At 45.4% G+C, this 21,340-nt stretch overlaps 1 protein-coding gene and 1 pseudogene across 1 annotated transcript in view; one reads left to right on the top strand and one right to left on the bottom strand.

The window, feature by feature from the left end:
• LOC141056852 (uncharacterized) overlaps positions 1-21,340 on the top strand; it is a 76,289-nt pseudogene that overhangs the window by 614 nt on the left and 54,335 nt on the right.
• LOC141056851 (uncharacterized) overlaps positions 17,413-21,340 on the bottom strand; it is a 77,261-nt gene continuing 73,333 nt past the window's right edge. Inside the window, 4 exon segments of the mRNA XM_073553320.1 lie at positions 17,413-18,126; positions 18,129-18,992; positions 19,303-19,900; positions 21,115-21,125. Of these exon segments, the coding sequence (XP_073409421.1) occupies positions 17,951-18,126; positions 18,129-18,992; positions 19,303-19,900; positions 21,115-21,125 (1,649 nt within the window). The 3' untranslated portion in view covers positions 17,413-17,950.

Genomic DNA, 21,340 nt, shown 5'->3' with positions numbered 1-21,340 from the left:
GGGGAGAAGCCTTTTATATGTTCATAATGTTGGAATAGTTTTAACCAAAATTGAACCTTCTTAAATGGGTTGTCTCTTGTCATTCCTCATGTTTGCTGACGAAAGGATAAAACTAAACCTTATTAATTGCAAATGTAAATCTATACCCATAATTCACCCCCTGAAGGTTAGTCAACAAGTGACTAATAGACAATGCATTGAAGCTGATGTTCCTCTCTTCTCTTCTTCACACAGGTATTTCATTCCATCATCCATGTATGCTGTCTGACAAGTGTGAACTGCATCATATAGTGCCAGATATATTTTTATGGTATTTCATTCCATCATCCATGTATGCTGTCTGACAAGTGTGAACTGCATCATATAGTGCCAGATATATTTTTATGGTATTTCATTCCATCATCCATGTATGCTGTCTGACAAGTGTGAACTGCATCATATAGTGCCAGATATATTTTTATGGTATTTCATTCCATCATCCATGTATGCTGTCTGACAAGTGTGAACTGCATCATATAGTGCCAGATATATTTTTATGGTATTTCATTCCATCACTCCTGTGGTATTTCATTCCATCATCCATGTATGCTGTCTGACAAGTGTGAACTGCATCATATAGTGCCAGATATATTTTTATGGTATTTCATTCCATCATCCATGTATGCTGTCTGACAAGTGTGAACTGCATCATATAGTGCCAGATATATTTTTATGGTATTTCATTCCATCACTCCTGTGGTATTTCATTCCATCATCCATGTATGCTGTCTGACAAGTGTGAACTGCATCATATAGTGCCAGATATATTTTTATGGTATTTCATTCCATCATCCATGTATGCTGTCTGACAAGTGTGAACTGCATCATATAGTGCCAGATATATTTTTATGGTATTTCATTCCATCACTCCTGTGGTGGGTCTTTATTTTTTATCTATTTGGTTTCTGCTTTGAAGTGTAGAAAGGTGTTTTTTTTTTCTCCCTTTCTCAGTTTGATGGCCTTGTCCAGCGTTAGTTATTTACCCTGCATAGTAATGCCTGCTCTGGCCTTGTGCTAATTGGTTAATTACTGATTGTGGCCTTTTGGTGGCTCAAGCTAGCAGACATTTCATTTCATATATATTTAGCTCTGGCTGGGATAGCACGCGTGCGGGCTTACGCGTGCAACAGATTAAGTGCAACAGGATAAAGTGTTTTGCAGTTAGACAATGCAGTTGGGCAGGAGACAGGTAAGGTGCATAAGTTTTTCATGCATGCTTGCTTCTTGGTCAGTCGTACTAAATATGCATTGATCATATTAACCTGCTGCTTATTTGTCTTCACTTCTGCTTTTTAACAACTCGCCTGCCCTTTTACACATTCTGTGCACTCTCTGCATATCCACCCCTCCCTTTTCCCCTCTCCCATGTTTAACTCTGAGGCTCTATTGACATTTCTTACCCACACCAAACCATCCAAAGCCTCCATGCAGCACTCAAAACGTTCATACAAATCATCCCACCACCTGCTTTTTCTGTTTTTTCTCCTTTTAATAGTTGCAGGTGACATCTCCCCCAACCCTGGGCCTCCCTCCACCAGCATACATTACTCTCCTCCAGCTGCATATAGAAACCCTGCTAATCTTATTAACATTCAGTGCATGCCTTCTCCTCTCACTTTCCAAAGTGCTCTCTGGAATGCACGGTCTGTGTGTAACAAACTGACTTACATTCACGATCTTTTTCTCTCTAATTCCCTTAACCTTCTGGCTATTACAGAAACCTGGATCCAGCATTCAGACACCACCGCTGCTGCCTCTCTCTCGTTTGGTGGGCTGAAATTTTCACATACCCCCAGACCTGAGAACAGACAGGGTGGAGGTGTTGGTTTGCTGCTTTCATCACAATGTGCTTTCCAGGTCATCCCCCCGGTTCCATCACTTACATTTCCTTCCTTTGAAGTCCACGCCGTCAGACTCTTTAAGCCCTTCTCCTTACGAGTGGCGGTCGTTTATCGCCCTCCAGGCTCCTCCCGCCAGTTTCTAGACCACTTCACCACCTGGCTTACTCACTTTCTGTCCTGTGACATCCCCACCCTCATCATGGGAGACTTTAACATCCCCATCAATGATCCGCTCTCCCAGTCTGCCTCTCATCTTCTTTCTCTAACTTCTTCATTCGGCCTCTCACAGTTTACTAATTCTCCTACACATGAGGACGGGAATACTCTGGACCTGGTTTTCTCCCGTCCCGGCTCGCTGCACGACTTTACTAATTCACCTCTCCCGCTCTCGGACCACAACCTTCTTTCCTTCTCTGTCAAGAATTGTCTCCTCACCCGGGACACCCCCACTTACCACACTTATCGGAATACACGTACCATTAATACCCAACAGCTTAGGGACAATCTCCACACATCTTTAGCCCCCATCTCCACCCTCTCCTGTCCAGACATAGCATTGTCACACTTCAATAATACACTGAAGAATGCCCTAGATGAAGCAGCACCTTCTATACGCAGAAAAACCCGACACAGACAAAGGCAGCCCTGGCACACAACGCAAACACGCTCTCTTCAGCGATGCTCGAGGTGTGCAGAGCGGCAGTGGAGAAAATCTCTCTTAGCAGAAGACTTCATCCACTATAAGTTCATGCTCAAAACCTATAACTCTGCCCTTCATCTGGCCAAACAATCCTACTTCACCACCCTCATCACCTCACTATCCAACAACCCAAGACGACTTTTTGAAACCTTAAACTCCCTCCTGAAACCTAAAGTACAGGCCCCCATCACCAACCTCAGCGGTGAGGATCTGGCCACTTATTTCCTAGAAAAAATCAACCACATCCATCAGGATATCTCAGCCCAATCTCCTCAGTGCCTGGATCCCCTTCCCTGCCGCACCTCAAGCTCACTAGACATCTTTGAGCCTGTTTCAGAAGAAGAAGTTTCCAAGCTCCTCGCTTCTGCTCGGCCTACAACCTGCAACAGTGACCCTATTCCTTCACAGCTCCTGCAGTCTCTCTCACCAGTGGTCACCACTCACCTGACTAAAATATTTAACCTCTCTCTTTCTTCAGGTATATTTCCCTCCTCATTTAAACATGCCATCATAACCCCTTTACTTAAAAAGCCATCCCTGGACCAGAACTGCACTGCTAACTACAGACCTGTCTCTAACCTTCCCTTCATCTCTAAACTCCTGGAACGCCTGGTCCACTCCCGTCTAATCCGCTATCTCTCAGATAACTCTCTTCTTGACCCCTTACAATCTGGTTTCCGCTCGTTACACTCTACTGAAACTGCCCTCACTAAAGTCTCTAATGATTTAATAACAGCTAAATCGAAAGGTCATTGCTCCCTGCTGATTCTCCTGGATCTCTCTGCCGCATTTGACACTGTGGATCACCAGCTCCTCCTCACTATGCTCCGCTCTATAGGCCTCAAGGACACAGCCCTCTCCTGGTTCTCCTCCTACCTCTCTGACCGCTCCTTCACTGTATCTTTTTCCGGCTCCTCTTCCTCTTCTCGTCCCCTTACTATCGGGGTCCCGCAGGGCTCAGTCCTAGGCCCCCTCCTCTTCTCTTTATACACTGCCCCTATTGGACAGACAATCAGCAGATTTGGGTTCCAGTATCATCTCTATGCTGATGACACCCAATTATACACTTCTTCCCCTGACATCACCCCTACCCTAATTCAAAATACCAAGGATTGTCTGTCTGCTGTCTCTAGCATCATGTCCTCCCTCTATCTGAAACTAAATCTCTCTAAAACTGAACTTCTTGTGTTTCTCCCCTCTACTAACCTCACTCTACCTAACATCGAAATAACCCTGGAGGGTTCAACCATAACTCCCAAGCAGCATGCCCGCTGTCTTGGGGTCATATTCGACACTGAACTTTCCTTTACTCCGTACATCCGATCACTCAGTCGCTCTTGTCACCTGCATCTTAAAAACATCTCCAGAATCCGACCTTTTCTCACCTTTGAAACTGCTAAGACTCTTACTGTCGCTCTTATTCATTCTCGTCTGGACTACTGCAACTCTCTTCTGATCGGTCTCCCTCTTACCAAACTTTCTCCTCTCCAATCCATCTTGAATGCGGCAGCCAGGGTCATATTTCTGTCCAGCCGCTTCACCGATGCCTCCATCTTATGCCAGTCATTACACTGGCTACCTATTCGCTACAGGGTCCAGTATAAACTCATCTCTCTCACCCATAAAGCTCTCCACTGTTCTGCACCGCCTTATATCTCCTCTCTCATCTCTGTCTATCGCCCTACACGTGCCCTCCGTTCTACAAATGACCTAAGACTAACATCCCCCGTAATCCGAACCTCGCACCTCCGTCTCCAAGACTTCTCTCGTGCTGCTCCAGCTCTCTGGAATGCACTTCCCCAGACGATCAGACTGATACCTAGCCCTGACCTATTCAAGCGCGCTTTGAAAACCCATCTCTTCAAACAAGCCTACCACATCAACTACTCAGCAAGCTAACTTTGCCCTGTTCCCTACTTCCAAATATTATTCTGAATCTGCACCCTACTATTCATCTGTCTCCACACCCTTCATGCACATAACTGCACTTGATACTTGTCTATTGCACTTAAACACACGGGCTGATGACCGGATCATGCAGCTTTATATGAAAATCCCTATTATAATTGCCAGACCTGAATTAACAAGCATTTCTCACCTACTGTGTCCCCCCATTTCCTTGTAGATTGTAAGCTTGCGAGCAGGGACCTCACTCCTAATGTCATTGTTTGAATTGTCTTAACTTGTATTGAATTTATTGTCTGTACATGTCCCCGCTTAATTGTAAAGTGCTGCGGAATATGTTGGCGCTATATAAATAAAAATTATTATTATTATTATTATTATTATAGAAAAAAACATATACCCCACGTCTCAGTATATAGGGTGAGGTGACGTATACACATTCACTCTCCAAGCCTCTCATTTCTACGGGTTTCATCGTTCTCACCAAAGACGACTCATCAAGAGACTATTTAATATTGGCATATACTCAAGTGACACTAAACAAAAAAAAACTAAAATCATGTATTGTTATCAGAAACAGTCAGAAAACTAGCCACATATTGGCAGATCCCAGACCTCAAACTATATGCTTCTGAAGTTTATAAGCCACTCCAGTGTCAGGAATAGATAGTATGAATTTGAATTTACCAAATGGCTGCAATGAAACAATTTAAAAATTTTAAAGGGGTCTGAATACTTTCCATACCCGCTGTATCAGTAAAAATAACTCATCCTTATAAGGTAAAGTATAAAAGAATTGCGCCATTTTCCGATACCCGTCGCGTCTCCATTTTTCAGGATCTTGGGTTGGGTGAAGGCTTATTTTTGTGTGCCGAGCTGACGTTTTTAATGGAGACCATTTTGGTACAGATACGATCTTTTGGCCATCCGTTATTGTATTTTAATGCAATGTTGCGGCGACCAAAAAAAGTAAATTCTGGTGTTTTGACATTTTTTCTCGTTACGCCATTTAGCGATCGGGTTAATTATTTTTTATATTGATTGGGCATTTCTGAATGCGTCTATAATAAATATGTGTATGTTTGTTTTTTTATTGTTTTATTGTGAAAGGGGGGTGATTAGAACTTTTATTTTTTTTAATATTTTTAAAAACTTTTTTTTTTTTTACTTTTGGCATTGTGAAAACATACAGCATTGTATCTTAATTAACCAGATGACTATTTTTTAGAAAATGAAGAATAATAGAATGTTATCTGTATGTTGGCTTTAAATTTAAGTCTTGATTTCTAGTTGGTCAATAACACAGACTTTTGTTTGTGTAAGCCGGTAATAGTGACTTTTATTGTGCGCTTATCCTTGATCACTGGTGATGTTTGCTGATATGCTAATTATGCCTTGTGTTACTGAGCCAGTTTGTTGAATTCTAAAGCCCCTGTCACACTTAGTGACGCACCAGCAATCCCGACAATGATATGACCTTGTCAGGATCGCTGTTGTGTCGCTACATGATCGCTGGTGAACTGCCAAACACCAAACAGGCAGATCTCACCAGCGATCAGGACCAGTGACGATGCGGGTAACAAGCGCGCGCGTCACTTAGTTACCCGCTGTCTACCTTGGATACCAGCTCCAGCTCACTGATCGATGGTCTCCCGCTGCCACACACAGCGATGCATGCTTGCCAGCCGGAGACCAACGATCAAAAAAAGTCCAGGGCATTCAAGCATGATCAGCGATACCCGGCGGGGGGGGGCGGTCGCTGATACATGTCACACACAGCGAGATCGCTGATGAGATTGTTGTTGCGTCACAAAACTTGTGACTCAACAGCGATCTCACTAGCGATCTCACTGTGTGTGACGGGGGCTTACAGCAGAAAGGGATAAACTATGCAAATAGTTTAAATAATCAATAATGCTATAATAATCTCATCTCCATTCTTACCATTTATGTAAATACTGAATGAGAGACACTTGTTAAGTCTAAAAATAGGTTAAATGCCTCTGTATAAAGAGACTGTGTGACGGACTCAGCTCCTTCTGAGCCCATTTTTTGAGTGGACCCTCTGGGTCATGGCACCCACCCACCAAGGACGAGCTTACCTTGTGCGAATCCACCCCCTATACAGGGAGTGTCAGGGGCAAGACCAAGGGGGTGAGCCACCACGACTGCTGGAACCAGACGGCCGGCTCAGGGGACACTAAGTGCAAGTGTCTGACTACAAAGATGAGCAGGAAGCAAGACAAGACAAGATGTAGGTGCAAGGTATCTTCATTAGGATAACTCAGGATCACATACAGTGCAAAAACGTGAGAAAGCAAACACGGAAAGGTGCGTGCGTGGGCACGCCAAGGTCCATAGCATGGTACGTGCCAGGTGGCATGCCTAGGCATAGGTAACGGCACGATGGCATCGGACTCCGGACTGCTGGCAACGATCGACATCATCAAGGCATCAGGCTGCGGACATCAGCTCCGGACGTCAGGCCGCAGTCATCCAGCTCATGATCTCTGGCAGCGATCGGCAGGTTCCCGGCATCTGGCAGGCAAACCAGGTTTCAGGCAAGGAGGCACGACAGATATCCAGGCATGATGCGTGTTAGGGAACACGCCGAGGTCTGAGGCTAGATGCGTGTGTAGGGGACACGCCAGGGTTCAAGGCTAGGTGCGTGTGTAGGGGACACGCCAGGGTTCAAGACTAGGTGCGTGTGTAGGGGACACGCCAGGGTTCACAAAACCAGACAGGGTGCGTGTGTGGAGACACGCCAAGGCACGAGACAGAGTGCGTGTGTAGAGACACGCCAAGGCACAAGGTACGAGACAGAGTGCGTGTGTAGAGACACGCCAAGGCACGAGGTACAAGACAGAGTCCTGAGCATGCAAAGGGGCACGCCAGGGTCCAGGCTAGGCAGAGGCCTGCGCGTGCAGAGAGGCACGCCAGGGACAGGGTTCAAGGACCAGGTTAGGACCTGTGCGTGCAAGAGGGCACGACAGGGTACATGGCCAAACCTGTGCGTACTATTATAGAAGCACGGGGAGGTATGCCATGGGCAGGCGAGAGCCTGCGCGTGCTTTAGAGAGCACGCAGAGCACAGTGCGGAAACAGCGTGAAGTGCAAGGGAGCACAGAGGGCACGGCTGGGGCACTGGCTAGCTGATCGGGCTGCGGCACTGACAGACGGGCAAGACTCCAGCGAACCCGGCTGAGGCATGGCAGGTGACACAGCTGTCACTGACCGACAAGCACGGCTGAGGCACAAGCAGGCGGGCACGGCTAGGGCGGGCACGGCTGAGGCACAAACAGGAGGCTAGGAAGGCCAGGTGCATGCAAAGAGCATACGAAGAAAAAGAGCAAGGGAAGACAAGACGAGAAACAAGGCAGGGCTTAGGCAGAGTACAGAACCAGGAATGGAAGCAGATCAGAGCAAGAACAGAGCTAGCAGCGGAGCGTAAGCCGAAGCCCAGAGCCGGGCCAAGGGAGAACCTTGGGACTAGCCTACAAATGTGCAAGAGAGCATAATAGGAAAGAGTCTAGCAGCGGAGTGTAGGCGAAGCCCAGAGCCGGGCCAAGGGAGAACCTTGGGACTAGACATGGAAAAGAGAGGAGGAAGGGTGCGTGTGCCAGGGAGCACAACAGAGCACCATAGGAGAGAGCGAGGCAGAGCAAGCAAAGACCATAGGGAGGAACAAGGCAGAGCAAGGCAAGGTACAAAAGAAGGCATAGCGAAAACAAGCAAGGCAGAGAAACAGAAGGACTACAAGTCCAAGCAGGACAAAGATGAACATGGCACAACAGACAAACATAAGACAAGGCACGGGACAAGAGATGGAGTACGAGCACAGAGCGTGTGCAGAGACGCAAGACAGGGCAGAGTGCAAGTGCACAGAATAGAGGGAGCGCCCCACAGACCAAGCAGCCATGCAGGGACACCACACAATACTCAGGCCCTGAGCATAGGAAGGGGCGGCCTGATATAGGGCATAGCACCTCCTCTTCCAGGTCAGGACCAGGGGAGCACTTCCGGGTTCAGATCCACGGATAACAGAGCACAGTCACATGATCAGAGTTCCAGACATGACAAGACGACTGCAGATCCAGTGCTGAAACCTAGACAGGTCACATGATCAGAGTTCCAGACATGACGAGATGATTGCCGAACCAGACAGTGCAGGATCCAGGCAGGAACACATGATCAGGAATCCTAGACAAGACGAGAAGATCACAGAAGGCAGAGCAGAAACGCAGGCATCCTGCAGCTCAGACATGAGGTGAGTGTGCACACTGCTCTAGTGAACATGCAGGACAGCAGACAAGATATGCACATGCACATCGCTCCAGGAGTTCTTAAGACAAAACAGACATGGCAGACATGACAAACATGGCGGACATGACAGACTGAGAGAGAGATACAACCAGAGAGATTCTGCCAAGACATCTATACATCCAAAGTAAAAGAGACAGGACAGCAGCCACAACATCATCACAAGGGACACGGATCTATCATTCTATAGGAAACAACCTAGGGGTTTTCAGCCTTGGTTGGAAGAATACAGATATGCTCCATTGACCATCGCTGAGCCATGGACATGTTTGGAGAAGTCAGGTTGGGATTACCTCCTCTCTGTGTGTGTGCCACAGGTGGAGTAGTCGACCCTGGAAGATGAAGCCAGGTTGTGATCCTCAGATCAACTGACCTTGTATGGACTGTCATCTTCCAACACTTGTCATTACCTCCTCTCTGTATGTGTTCCACAGCTGGGGTAGTGACCCTGGAAGGTCTGATGTCACAGCAGCTATTATCCCGGCGGGTCAGTAGAAGCGTGAGAGTTTGTATTGTGCCCCATCTTGTGTACTGTGCTGGGACTGTTCTATGTGTTATCTGCCTGGTTTGTAGTTCAATAAAGCATTGACCACACTGTTTAACCCTCACCCTGTGTTGTCTGAGTAGTGTTTTGAACATGTTAAAAGGAGAGGGGCAGTTTGGCTGGACGATCCCTGGTCCATGTGGTTTTGTCTAGCGGGCGGTGCTTATAGCATTCCGGCAGTGACAAACATAGAGGTCTGCTAGAGACCTCTGGTTGTCATGCCAACCCATCGGTGACCCATGATCATGTGATGGAGTCACCGATGGGCGGGATTTCCGGCAATCTTGCTGGAAGTGTGCATTAACTGCCGCTGTCAGAGGCTGTTAGGGGCAAATGGCAGCTGTTCAAAACAGCTGACGTGCTGGAAAATATGTGGGCTTACCGCCGTAGCCCACATCAAAGGGAGGAAGTACATTTACGCCCGATGTCGGAAAGGGGATTGTTTTTACAGAGACAGAATTAGTAATCAATCATGTATATGTACAAATAATTACAAAAATACAGCTTCTGATGTTAAATAGTATAGAGGTAAGACAAGTCCTGCGATAGCACTGCTCCTACTCCAACCTCAGAGGCATCAATCTCTACAACAAAGGGGCAGTCTAGATCAGGCTGAATCAATAGCGGGTTAGAAGCAAAACATTCTTTTAAAACAGAAAATGCCTGAAGTGCCTCAGGCTTCCAATTAACCACATCCGCCCCTTTCCGGGTCAAATCCGTGAGTTGTTTAGTGATCTCCGAAAAACCTTTAATAAATTTGTGATAATAGTTGGTGAACACTAAGAATCACTGCAGCACTTTAAGAGACGTGGGTTGTACCCATTCCTTAATGAGTTGGATCTTGGCAGGATCCATGCGAACCCTTTAGCTGAGACAATATACCCCAGAAACTGTACCTCCTCAGCCATAAAAACGCATTTCTCTAGTTTGGCGAATAGAGAATGTTCTCTAAGTCTCTGGAGAACAGAACAAACATGCTGGACGTGCATTATAAGGTCAGCAGAGTAGATCAGGATGTCATCCAAACAAATGACTACATATACTCCACAGATGTCTCTGAAGATATCGTTCACAAAATTCTGAAACACAGCAGGTGCGTTACTGAGCCCGAACGGCATTTTGTGGTACTCAAAGTGGCCAAGGGGTGTGTTAAATGCGGTCTTCCACTCATCTCCCTTTCTTATACGGACAAGATTATATGCTCCACGGAGGTCAAGCTTAGTAAACCAATGGGCTCCCAACAGCTGATTAAAAAGATCAGGGATGAGTGGAAGCGGATACTGTTTTTTTACAGTGATTGCGTTTAACTCACGGTAATCAATGCAAGGTCTGAGGCCACCATCTTTCTTTTCCACAAAAAAGAACTCAGCTCCAACAGGTGAGGTGGACGGTCTAATAAACCCCTTATGTAAACTGTCTGCTATGTAGTCTTTCATGGCCTGATGCTCTGGACCAGAGAGATTAAATATTCTCCCCTTTGGGAGACGAGAATCTGGTATCAAGTCTATGGGGCAATCATACTCTCTGTGAGGGGGTAATTTCTCTGATTCCACTATGGAAAAAACATCCCCATAATCTCTAAATGCATACGGTACAAAGAGAGGTTTGATTTCAACTTGGTTCACCGATAGCGATATACAGTTGTCCTGACACTGTGGGCTCCAGCGCACAATATCACCCAGGTGCCAGTCTATGACCGGATTATGTGTACGCAACCATGGCATACCCAAAATAACTGCGGTGATAAGTTATCAATCACAAAAAATGACACATGTTCAGTATGTAGTGTCTCCACTGACATTGCAATTTCTGCAGCAACAAACTATACTCCACCCTGGACAATAGATGTGCCATTAATCGCAGTGGTTTTAATAGGGGCATTAAGCCTTAGCAGTGGTACACCAAGCTTCTTTGCCACCAAGAAATCCATGAAGTTTCCCTCAGAACCACTATCCACATAAGCCTCCAAACACAGAGACTTTTTAAGGTATGACAGAGAGATGGGTAAAAAAAACTTTAGCAGCATCTGCCAGCAGTACTTGGGCCCCTGGGCAGGCATGACCAGAGCTGCCCAGGGGCTGACGTCCCGGGAGTGAAGACTTCTGACATCAAGCGTTTTCCCTGAAGTCTCCAGACTGCAGCATGCTTGTGTAGGAGAATGGGAGTGTTCCTCCAGGCTGTGGAAAGAAGCAGGTAACAGGTGCTTTTACCCAAAAAATCAGCTCAGCCAGCGAGGCAGGAGAGGGAAAAAAAAAGTTCAGAGATAATGCTTTTATATATACGCTGGATATATAAAAACGATTTTGGGCCAGATATAATGTGACGACCGTCTGGTGCGAGTCTGGACTGCAATTGAGACAGCACCCCGAGCAACCCAGAGACCCTTTACCCCTATACAGGGATCTGGAATTACAGCAGAGCCCAGGAGGTAGCTGTCTGTATAAGAGCAGCAGACCAGAGCAGGACGGTCACCAGAAAGGGATAAATTAATGGAACCGAAGTAGTAGTCAGGAGTCCAGGTCTAAACCAGGCGGGCGGCAGAGGTACAAAATCAGCAGGCAGTATCAGAGTCAAAATCCAGGCTAAGGTCAGAGTCAGCAATAGCAAATAACACACTAGTACACTGGGGAAACCAAGACTATATCTGGTGGTCTGCAAGACAGGCCCCAAGGTATTTGAAGGATCAGGCTATCCCTCACAGGCTCACAGTCTCATGACGTCACTTGGACCGCCCCCAGGACCAGGCCAGATGGTGATGCACAAACCCCTTCATGACTGACAGGAGCGGAGCCTGTGCCCACCAGATGCCTGCGCAGGAGCCCCTTCTCTGTCACCACCACCCACGGGCGAACCACGGCGCCTCCTAGTGGTCGAGGCAGGAACAGCCATCCCCGAGTCTGACGGCGACATGACAGTCCGGCGCCTCCCTGTGGCCGAGACCGGAACAGCAGTCCTCGAGTTTGACGGCGACGTGACAGTCCGGTGCCACCCAGTGGCCGAAGCAGGAACAGCAGTCCCTGTGTCTGATGCCGACGTGACAGTCCGGCGCCTCCCAGTGGCCGAGGCAGGAACAGCAGTCCCTGTGTCTGACGGCGATGTGACACAGCCATTGGATTCCTCCAATTCTCTTTCGGAATCCCTTAAAATCTGCCTTTCTGAAATCTAACCTTGACATCTGAGACTTCACAGGTCTTCCTCCTCTAGTTATCCAAAATTCTAATATAGCGTGGTCGCTACCTCCTAGGGTCCCAGCCACTTTTACCTCCTCAACCATTTCCTCCCTGTTTATGAGGATTAGATCCAAGGTAGCAGTTCCCCTTGTTTTCTCCCCTACCTTTTGGAAGATAAAGTTGTCATCAAGAGAGGATAAGAATTTCCTTGACCTGTTAGTTTTGCCTGAGAGAGATTCCCAACAAATGTCTGGATAGTTGAAATCTCCCATGACAACTATGTCATATTTTTTGGAGAACTTGACCATTTGATGCATAAAGAGTTCATCCATATCTTCAGCTTGCACAGGTGGCCTGTAGCAAATGCCTACAATGGTGTCCTTTCCATTGTTCTGTCCTTGTATTCTTACCCAAACAATTTCCACAGAACTCCCAGTCTCTGAAGCTTGGATCTCTGTGCAGATATACGCGTTTCTAACATACAATGCGACACCTCCTCCTCAAGTGTGTTTCTAACAAATAAGTTATATCCTTCTAGCCATGTATTCCTTTCCATATGTCTTGGAGATCGCAGTCATACAGCTGAAGAGTTGTGGACAGTTCTCCAGGCTCAGTTTGATCAATGGCTGTCTCCGCTGAACCTGCATGCAGGGAAGGCCAAGTCCGATAACAGTGCAAACCTGGTGGCGGCCCTACGGCAAGGCAAGCTCACACACGTGCCTTTCATGGCTCATGTCCTCATCCGGGTGGTACAGTGTTTTCTCAGCCACTATTTTGTCCTGGGTGAGCTGCTCCAGAAAGCACGTAAGCTGTGTGCTCATTTCTGCCATTCGCATCCCTCTCCTCATCGACTTGCATTGATACACGGTGGAATTCCACTCTGCACATGTTGCAGTGACTGTGGCAGCAGCAACAAGCCCTGACGCAGTATGTCATGTCGTATAGCCTGGGCCAACGCAGTACGCATGTCACATTTACAGGGTGCACACAGATTAAGGACCTCTGCACCCTTCTGCACTGTTTTGAAATATCTACTGAGATGGTTATCACTGATGGTGCCATCATCAGCATCACTTTTCCGGTCATCTATATGCTGGAGAAGACTTTGAATAGCCTGCGGGAAGAGATGGTGGTCCTAGAAGAAGAGGAGGAAAGGAGGAAGCAGAGGATGTAGAAGGGATGTAGAAGGGATAATATTGTCTCTAAGTTCAAGACTGTCGCCACACAGGTGGGTGTCAAGGGAGGGTGGATTACTGTGATCGAGGGGGGTGGTGATAGACAAGCTGCTATCTAAAGTACAAGATCTGAGGAACAAATGGAAGAGAAAGAGGTGATGGGCGAGCAACTGTCAGATGAAGAGGATAATACTCCCCTCTCTGTAATTTGTGGTTGGCGGGATGGGATGGAGGAAACGAGCCTCATTGTTACCCAGCCACCAACACAGCATGGGCTTGGACCTCATGGTAGAGCCCGACATATGAGCGCCTTCTTGCTGCACTATCTGCAACATGATCCCCGTATAGTCATGATTAGGAATAACGCTGACTACTGGGTTGCCACTTTATTAGATCCACGTTATAAAACCAAATTTTGCCAGATGATTCCCGCCCTAGAAAGGGAACTGTGAATGCTGGAGTATTGAAACACGCTTTTATACAACCTTACGAGAGCTTTTCCCCAAGACATCACTGAAGCACATCGTTCGCATCGCAGCTGTAGACTTCCAACCTCCGGACCATCAATTCTTCAACGCCAAAACATTAGCAGCAGCAGCAGTGGTGGAAGTAGAAGAAGCAATTTCTCTGAGTCCTTAGACACTTTTTTAGGCCAACGCATGACGTGAGTTACTTGCTTACGTATTTTGGCCAAAATATTTACTAAGACCTCTCATATTTTTATATGTGTTTTTTGCATTTTATTTTTCAGGGTGCAGTTGGGCCCATTCGGTCTTGTAAACTGTGGTGTCTGTTCACATGGGATGCATTTGGATAGCACTGGGCAGCCTGCCTGATCTAATAGTATGGGTGTAACTAATAGGCTGTTGGCCTGGATGCTGTGCATTCCCATTGTGTGAACAGCGGAGCATACAAGTCTTCATTGTGCATTAATATACCAAGCAACCGCCCCTCCATACACTGGTAGGTTGTGAGCGGTTGTCTCATCTGTATTCTTGCACCTGTGTTGCCGCCATCCTAACTATATGGGCCCACTCACCCTGATAGTGCGTTTGTTTGGAGGTCTGGGCAGGTAAGCATCTCTGCCTTTTTGCTGTGTTTTTGAACATTTGACATTTGCCTGAATGTTTACATCTACACTTGATTTACGCAAATTATATTTTCTTGTCTTAACTCTATACTATTTAACATTAGAATCTGTGTATTTTTGTAATTATTTGTATGTACACATGATTGATTACCACTTCTGTCTCTGTAAAAACAATCCCCTTTAACCCCTTTCTGACTTGGGTGTAACTGTATGAGGATGTCGGACTCCCTCCTTTTGATGTGGGCCCCGGCGCTGAGCCTACATCTTTTCTGGCACATGATGGGCCAGAAATCCCGCACATCAGTGACCCTGTCACGTGATCGCGGGTCACCGATGGGCTTGCATGACAACCAGAGGTCTCCAGAAGACCTCTATGGTTGTCACTGCTGGATCCTATAAGCGCTGTCCAGTGGTCAGCGCTCATAGCAAGTGAGCAACTCTGCTACACGCAGGTGATCTGATCATTGCCTGTATGTAGCAGAGCCGATCGGATTATAGCAGCTTCTAGCCTCCCATTGAGACTATTGAAGCATGCCTGTGAAGACATGGGGTGGTCAGCCGGCACCCCGATCCGCTGGCCGAAACCACATGGATGAGGGATCATCCCACTGAATGCTCGCTCTCCCTTTAACATGGGCATAACACTACTCAGACAACACACAGTGAGGGTAAAACAGTGTGGGCAATGCTTTATTGAACCACAAAATAGGCAGATAACACATAGAACAGTCCCAGCAAAACACCCAACAGAGTGCACATTACAGAGTCTCACCCTTCCGCTGATTCGCTCACAGGATCGCTAACCCACCTGTGGCACGCACAGAGAGGAGGTAACGACAAGTGTAGGAAGATGACAATCCATTCAGTCCATACAAGGTAAAAGGCCAGTTGATTCGAGGATCACAACCTGGCTTCTCCAAACGTATCCATGGTTCAGTGATGGTCAATGGAGCAGATCTGTATTCCTCCAACTGAGGCTGAAAACCCCTAGGTTGTTTCCTATAGAATAATAGATCCATGTCCCTCGTGATGTAAAAACTATATGAAGTATATAGTTTGAAGTCTGGGATCTGCCAATATGTGACTAGTTTTCTGTTTCGGATAACATGATACATGATTTTAGTTTGTTTTTTGTCTAGTCTCGCTTGAATATACACTCACTGGCCACTTTATTAGGTACACCATGCTAGTAAGGGGTTGGACCCCCTTTTGCCTTCAGAACTGCCTCAATTCTTCGTGGCAGAGATTCAACAAGGTGCTGGAAGCATTCCTCAGAGATTTTGGACCATATTGACATGATGGCATCACACAGTTGGCGCAGATTTGTCGGCTGCACATCCCTGATGCGAATCTCCCGTTCCACCACATCCCAAAGATGCTCTATTGGATTGAGATCTGGTGACTGAGGAGGCCATTTGAGTACAGTAAACTCATTGTCATGTTCAAGAAACCAATCTGAGATGATTCGAGCTTTATGACATGGCGCATTATCCTGCTGAAAGTAGCCATCAAATGTTGGGTACATTGTGGTCATAAAGGGATGGACATGGTCAGCAACAATACTCAGGTAGGCTGTGGCGTTGCAACGATGCTCAATTGGTACCAAGGGGCCCAAAGAGTGCCCAGAAAAAATTCCCCACACCATGACACCACCACCACCAGCCTGAACCGTTGATACAAGGCAGGATGGATCCATGCTTTCATGTTGTTTACGCCAAATTCTGACCCTACCATCCGAATGTCGCAGCAGAAATCGAGACTCATCAGACCAGGCAACGTTTTTCCAATCTTCTACTGTCCAATTTCGATGAGCTTGTGCAAATTGTAGCCTCAGTTTCCTGTTCTTAGCTGAGAGGAGTGGTACCCAGTGTGGTCTTCTGCTGCTGTAGCCCATCTGCCTCAAAGTTCGACGCACTGTGCGTTCAGAGATGCTCTTCTGCCTACCTTGGTTGTAACGGGTGGCAATTTGAGTCACTGTTGCCTTTCTATCAGCTTGAACCAGTCTGCCCATTCTCCTCTGACCTCTGGCATCAACATGGCATTTCCGGCCACAGAACTGCCGCTCACTGGATTTTTTTTCTTTTTCGGACCATTCTCTGTAAACACTAGAGATGGTTGTGCGTGAAAATCCCAGTAGATCAGCAGTTTCTGAAATTCTCAGACCAGCCCTTCTGGCACCAACAATCATGCCACGTTCAAAGGCACTCAAATCACCTTTCTTCCCCATACTGATGTTCGGTTTGAACTGCAGGAGATTGTCTTGACCATGTCTACATGCCTAAATGCACTGAGTTGCCGCCATGTGATTGGCTGATTAGAAATTAAGTCTTAACACACAGTTGGACAGGTGTACCTAATAAAGTGGCCAGTGAGTGTAGATCAATATTAAATAGTCTCCTGATGAGTCGCCTTTGGTGAGGACGATGAAACCCTTAGAAATGAGAGGCTTGGAGAGTGTGCATACATCATCTCACCCTATATACTGAGATGTGGGGTATATGTTTTTTCTATTAGTCACCTACTGACTAACCTTCAGGGGGTGAATTATGGGTATAGTTTTATATTTGGAATTAATAAAGTTTAGTTTTATCCTTTTGTCAGCAAACATGAGGAATGAAAAGAGACAACCCATTTAAGAAGATTTAATTTTGGTTAAAACTATTCCAACATTATGAACATAAAAAAGGCTTCTCCCCTATGTGATGTCTATGATGTTTATTAACAGCTGATTTCCAAGTAAAATATTTCCCACATTAAGAAAATGAAAAAGACTTCTCCCCTGTGTAACTGCTCTGATGTCTAACAAGAAGCGCTTTCCGGTTAAAATATTTCCCACATTCTGAACAGGAAAAAGGCTTCTCCCCTGTGTGAGTTCCCTGGTGAGGTGGCTCAGTGGATAGCACTGCAGCCTTGCAGTGCTGTAGTCCTGGGTTCAACTCCCACCAAGGACAACATCTGCAAGGAGTTTGTATGTTCTCCCCGTGTTTGCGTGGGTTTCCTCATACATTCCAAAGACATACTGATAGGGAATTTACATTGTTATCCCCATTGGGGACAGCGATGATAATGTGTGCAAACTGTAAAGTGCTGCGGAATATGTTAGAGCTATATAAAAAGAAAGATTAGTAGTAGTAAGATTCCATTTCTAGTTAAAACATTTCCCATATTATGTACAGGAAAAAGGCTTCCCCCCTGTGTGGGATCTCAGATGGTGATCAAGATTTATTTTCCATTTAACATGAAAGAGGCTTCTCCCCGTGTGAGTTATTTGGTGTGGAACAAGACTCCCTTTCTGGTTAAAACATTTCCCACATTCTGAACATGAAAAAGGCTTCTCCCCTGGTGAATTCTCTGGTGCTTAACACAATTTGATTTGTTGTTAAAACATTTCCCACATTCTGAACAGGAAAAAGGCTTCTGCCCTGTGTGAGTTATTTGGTGGATAACACAATCTGATTTCAGTGCAAAACATTTCCCACATTCTGAACATGAAAAAGGCTTCTCCCCTGTGTGAGTTCTCTGGTGAGTAACACAATGTGATTTCTGTGTAAAACATTTCCCACATTCTGAACAGGAAAAAGGCTTCTCCCCTGTGTGAGTTCTATGGTGATTAACCAAATCTGATTTCTGTTTAAAACATTTCCCACATTCTGAACAGGAAAAAGGCTTCTCCCCTGTGTGAGTTCTCTGGTGAGTAACAAAATGTGATTTCTCGTTAAAACATTTCCCACATTCTGAACATGAAAAACGCTTCTCCCCTGTGTGAGTTCTCTGGTGCCTAACAAGAAACGATTTCCGTTTAAAACATTTCCCACATTCTGAACAGGAAAAAGGCTTCTCCCCTGTGTGAGTTCTCTGGTGAGTAACACAATGTGATTTCTGTGTAAAACATTTCCCACATTCTGAACAGGAAAAAGGCTTCTCCCCTGTGTGAGTTCTATGGTGATTAACCAAATCTGATTTCTGTTTAAAACAATTCCCACATTCTGAACAGGAAAAAGGCTTCTCCCCTGTGTGAGTTCTCTGGTGCCTAACAAGAAACGATTTCCGTTTAAAACATTTCCCACATTCTGAACAGGAAAAAGGCTTCTCCCCTGTGTGAGTTCTCTGGTGAGTAACACAATGTGATTTCTGTGTAAAACATTTCCCACATTCTGAACAGGAAAAAGGCTTCTCCCCTGTGTGAGTTCTATGGTGATTAACCAAATCTGATTTCTGTTTAAAACAATTCCCACATTCTGAACAGGAAAAAGGCTTCCCCCTGTGTGGGATCTCAGATGGTGATCAAGATTTATTTTCCATTTAACATGAAAGAGGCTTCTCCCCGTGTGAGTTATTTGGTGTGGAACAAGACTCCCTTTCTGGTTAAAACATTTCCCACATTCTGAACATGAAAAAGGCTTCTCCCCTGGTGAATTCTCTGGTGCTTAACACAATTTGATTTGTTGTTAAAACATTTCCCACATTCTGAACAGGAAAAAGGCTTCTGCCCTGTGTGAGTTATTTGGTGGATAACACAATCTGATTTCAGTGCAAAACATTTCCCACATTCTGAACATGAAAAAGGCTTCTCCCCTGTGTGAGTTCTCTGGTGAGTAACACAATGTGATTTCTGTGTAAAACATTTCCCACATTCTGAACAGGAAAAAGGCTTCTCCCCTGTGTGAGTTCTATGGTGATTAACCAAATCTGATTTCTGTTTAAAACATTTCCCACATTCTGAACAGGAAAAAGGCTTCTCCCCTGTGTGAGTTCTCTGGTGAGTAACAAAATGTGATTTCTCATTAAAACATTTCCCACATTCTGAACATGAAAAACGCTTCTCCCCTGTGTGAGTTCTCTGGTGCCTAACAAGAAACGATTTCCGTTTAAAACATTTCCCACATTCTGAACAGGAAAAAGGCTTCTCCCCTGTGTGAGTTCTCTGGTGAGTAACACAATGTGATTTCTGTGTAAAACATTTCCCACATTCTGAACAGGAAAAAGGCTTCTCCCCTGTGTGAGTTCTATGGTGATTAACCAAATCTGATTTCTGTTTAAAACAATTCCCACATTCTGAACAGGAAAAAGGCTTCTCCCCTGTGTGAGTTCTCTGGTGTGTAACAAAATGAGATTTCTTGTTAAAACATTTCCTACATTCTGAACATGAGAATGACTTCTTTGCTTTAGGAGCAGTTTGTTTTTTATTGCCTCTTTTGTGACTTTGATTTCCCTTAGTAGTCAGTAATGAATCAGAAGATGGGACCTGTTTCATAGGATCAGATGACAGATCTTTGCTGTGAATGGATGATGATATATCTGGAGTAACAGCAATCACTTCAGTTGTATCTTGTAGGATCTCAAGATCATCAGATTTAAAAATTGAAGATGTCAGCTGTCCCTCTGATCTCCTGGTACGGTCATCTGCTAAGATAAAAAAAATTATTATTTATTAATAAAATATCCTTGAGTTTTAAAACTAATTTTAATTAGTGGCGCGTTTTTACCTTACTGAAAACCGCAGCAAAAATTAGGGTCTATACCAACAAGACCAAAATTGGAATAATGGGAAATAATTATAATTTTGCGCTGGTTCCAGATATGCTCTAAGCGACTTGTCTCTATAATATGTTCAAATATTATTAAAACAATGTAAGCAAGAGGGGTTAAATTACCTTATTTCCACAGTATAGGGTGTCGATCGTATAGAGGCGCTGCAATACTCAAATTTTTGAGTGGAAAATATCCATAAACGAGATATGGCACACGATCTAGAAAAGCGGTGCCTTGAAAAATGTATATATGATTGAGTATGATTGCAGCACTATCCTAGCAATATATCGTAGCAATATAAGCAGGGACTGATTTAGGTCATTAGGAGCAGTAGAGGTAAATTACCTTGTTTCCACAATGTGGATCACTAATCATATGAAGATGCTGCAGTGCTCATGTCCTTAAATAGAAATATAAAATATATCACAGGATAAAGGAGGGAACTACTATCATAAAAGCATATAATTAGGCACAATTGCAGCACTGTTCCGATGAAATATCTAAAGACTGAGTGGTATATTCCATTGCAACCTGTGAGCGTTGAGGATGGAATTACCTTAATGCCACAGTTTAGATGCTGTCCATATACCGATGCTGCAGCGCTCGAGTCCTTAAATCATGAATATCCTAGATAAACTGATGCACAGGCTAAAGGGAAAAAAAAGCCGGTGCTGTGAGCCAAATGTCAGTATAGTTGCAGCGCTGTCCCGGCCGGTGACAGACGCTGGGGATTGGCGTCCTGTGGTGCTGTAGAAGGCGCGTATGCACGCGTGTGTTCAGCCACAGGACCTGCAGGACCTGCGTGACGTCTTCAGTCACGTGACTCTTTTGCAATCATGTGATGCACACTCTTCCACAACGATGTGCGTTTAGGATCATTTCCTACGCGTTTGGTAAACATTACCGCTTTCCTTCATCAGGGGTGGTCCTAATATCATGGAGGAGTGTTTATATAGCAGTGATGATTTATTCAAATGCAAATAACTCAATTTAATTATTTAATCCCCTGGGTTTTAATGTATCT

The sequence above is a fragment of the Dendrobates tinctorius genome, unplaced genomic scaffold (assembly GCF_039654945.1).
Source record: "Dendrobates tinctorius isolate UK_male_01 unplaced genomic scaffold, ASM3965494v1 ptg000200l, whole genome shotgun sequence".
NCBI lineage: Eukaryota > Metazoa > Chordata > Amphibia > Anura > Dendrobatidae > Dendrobates > Dendrobates tinctorius.
This window is presented reverse-complemented; position numbering and strand designations above follow the sequence as displayed.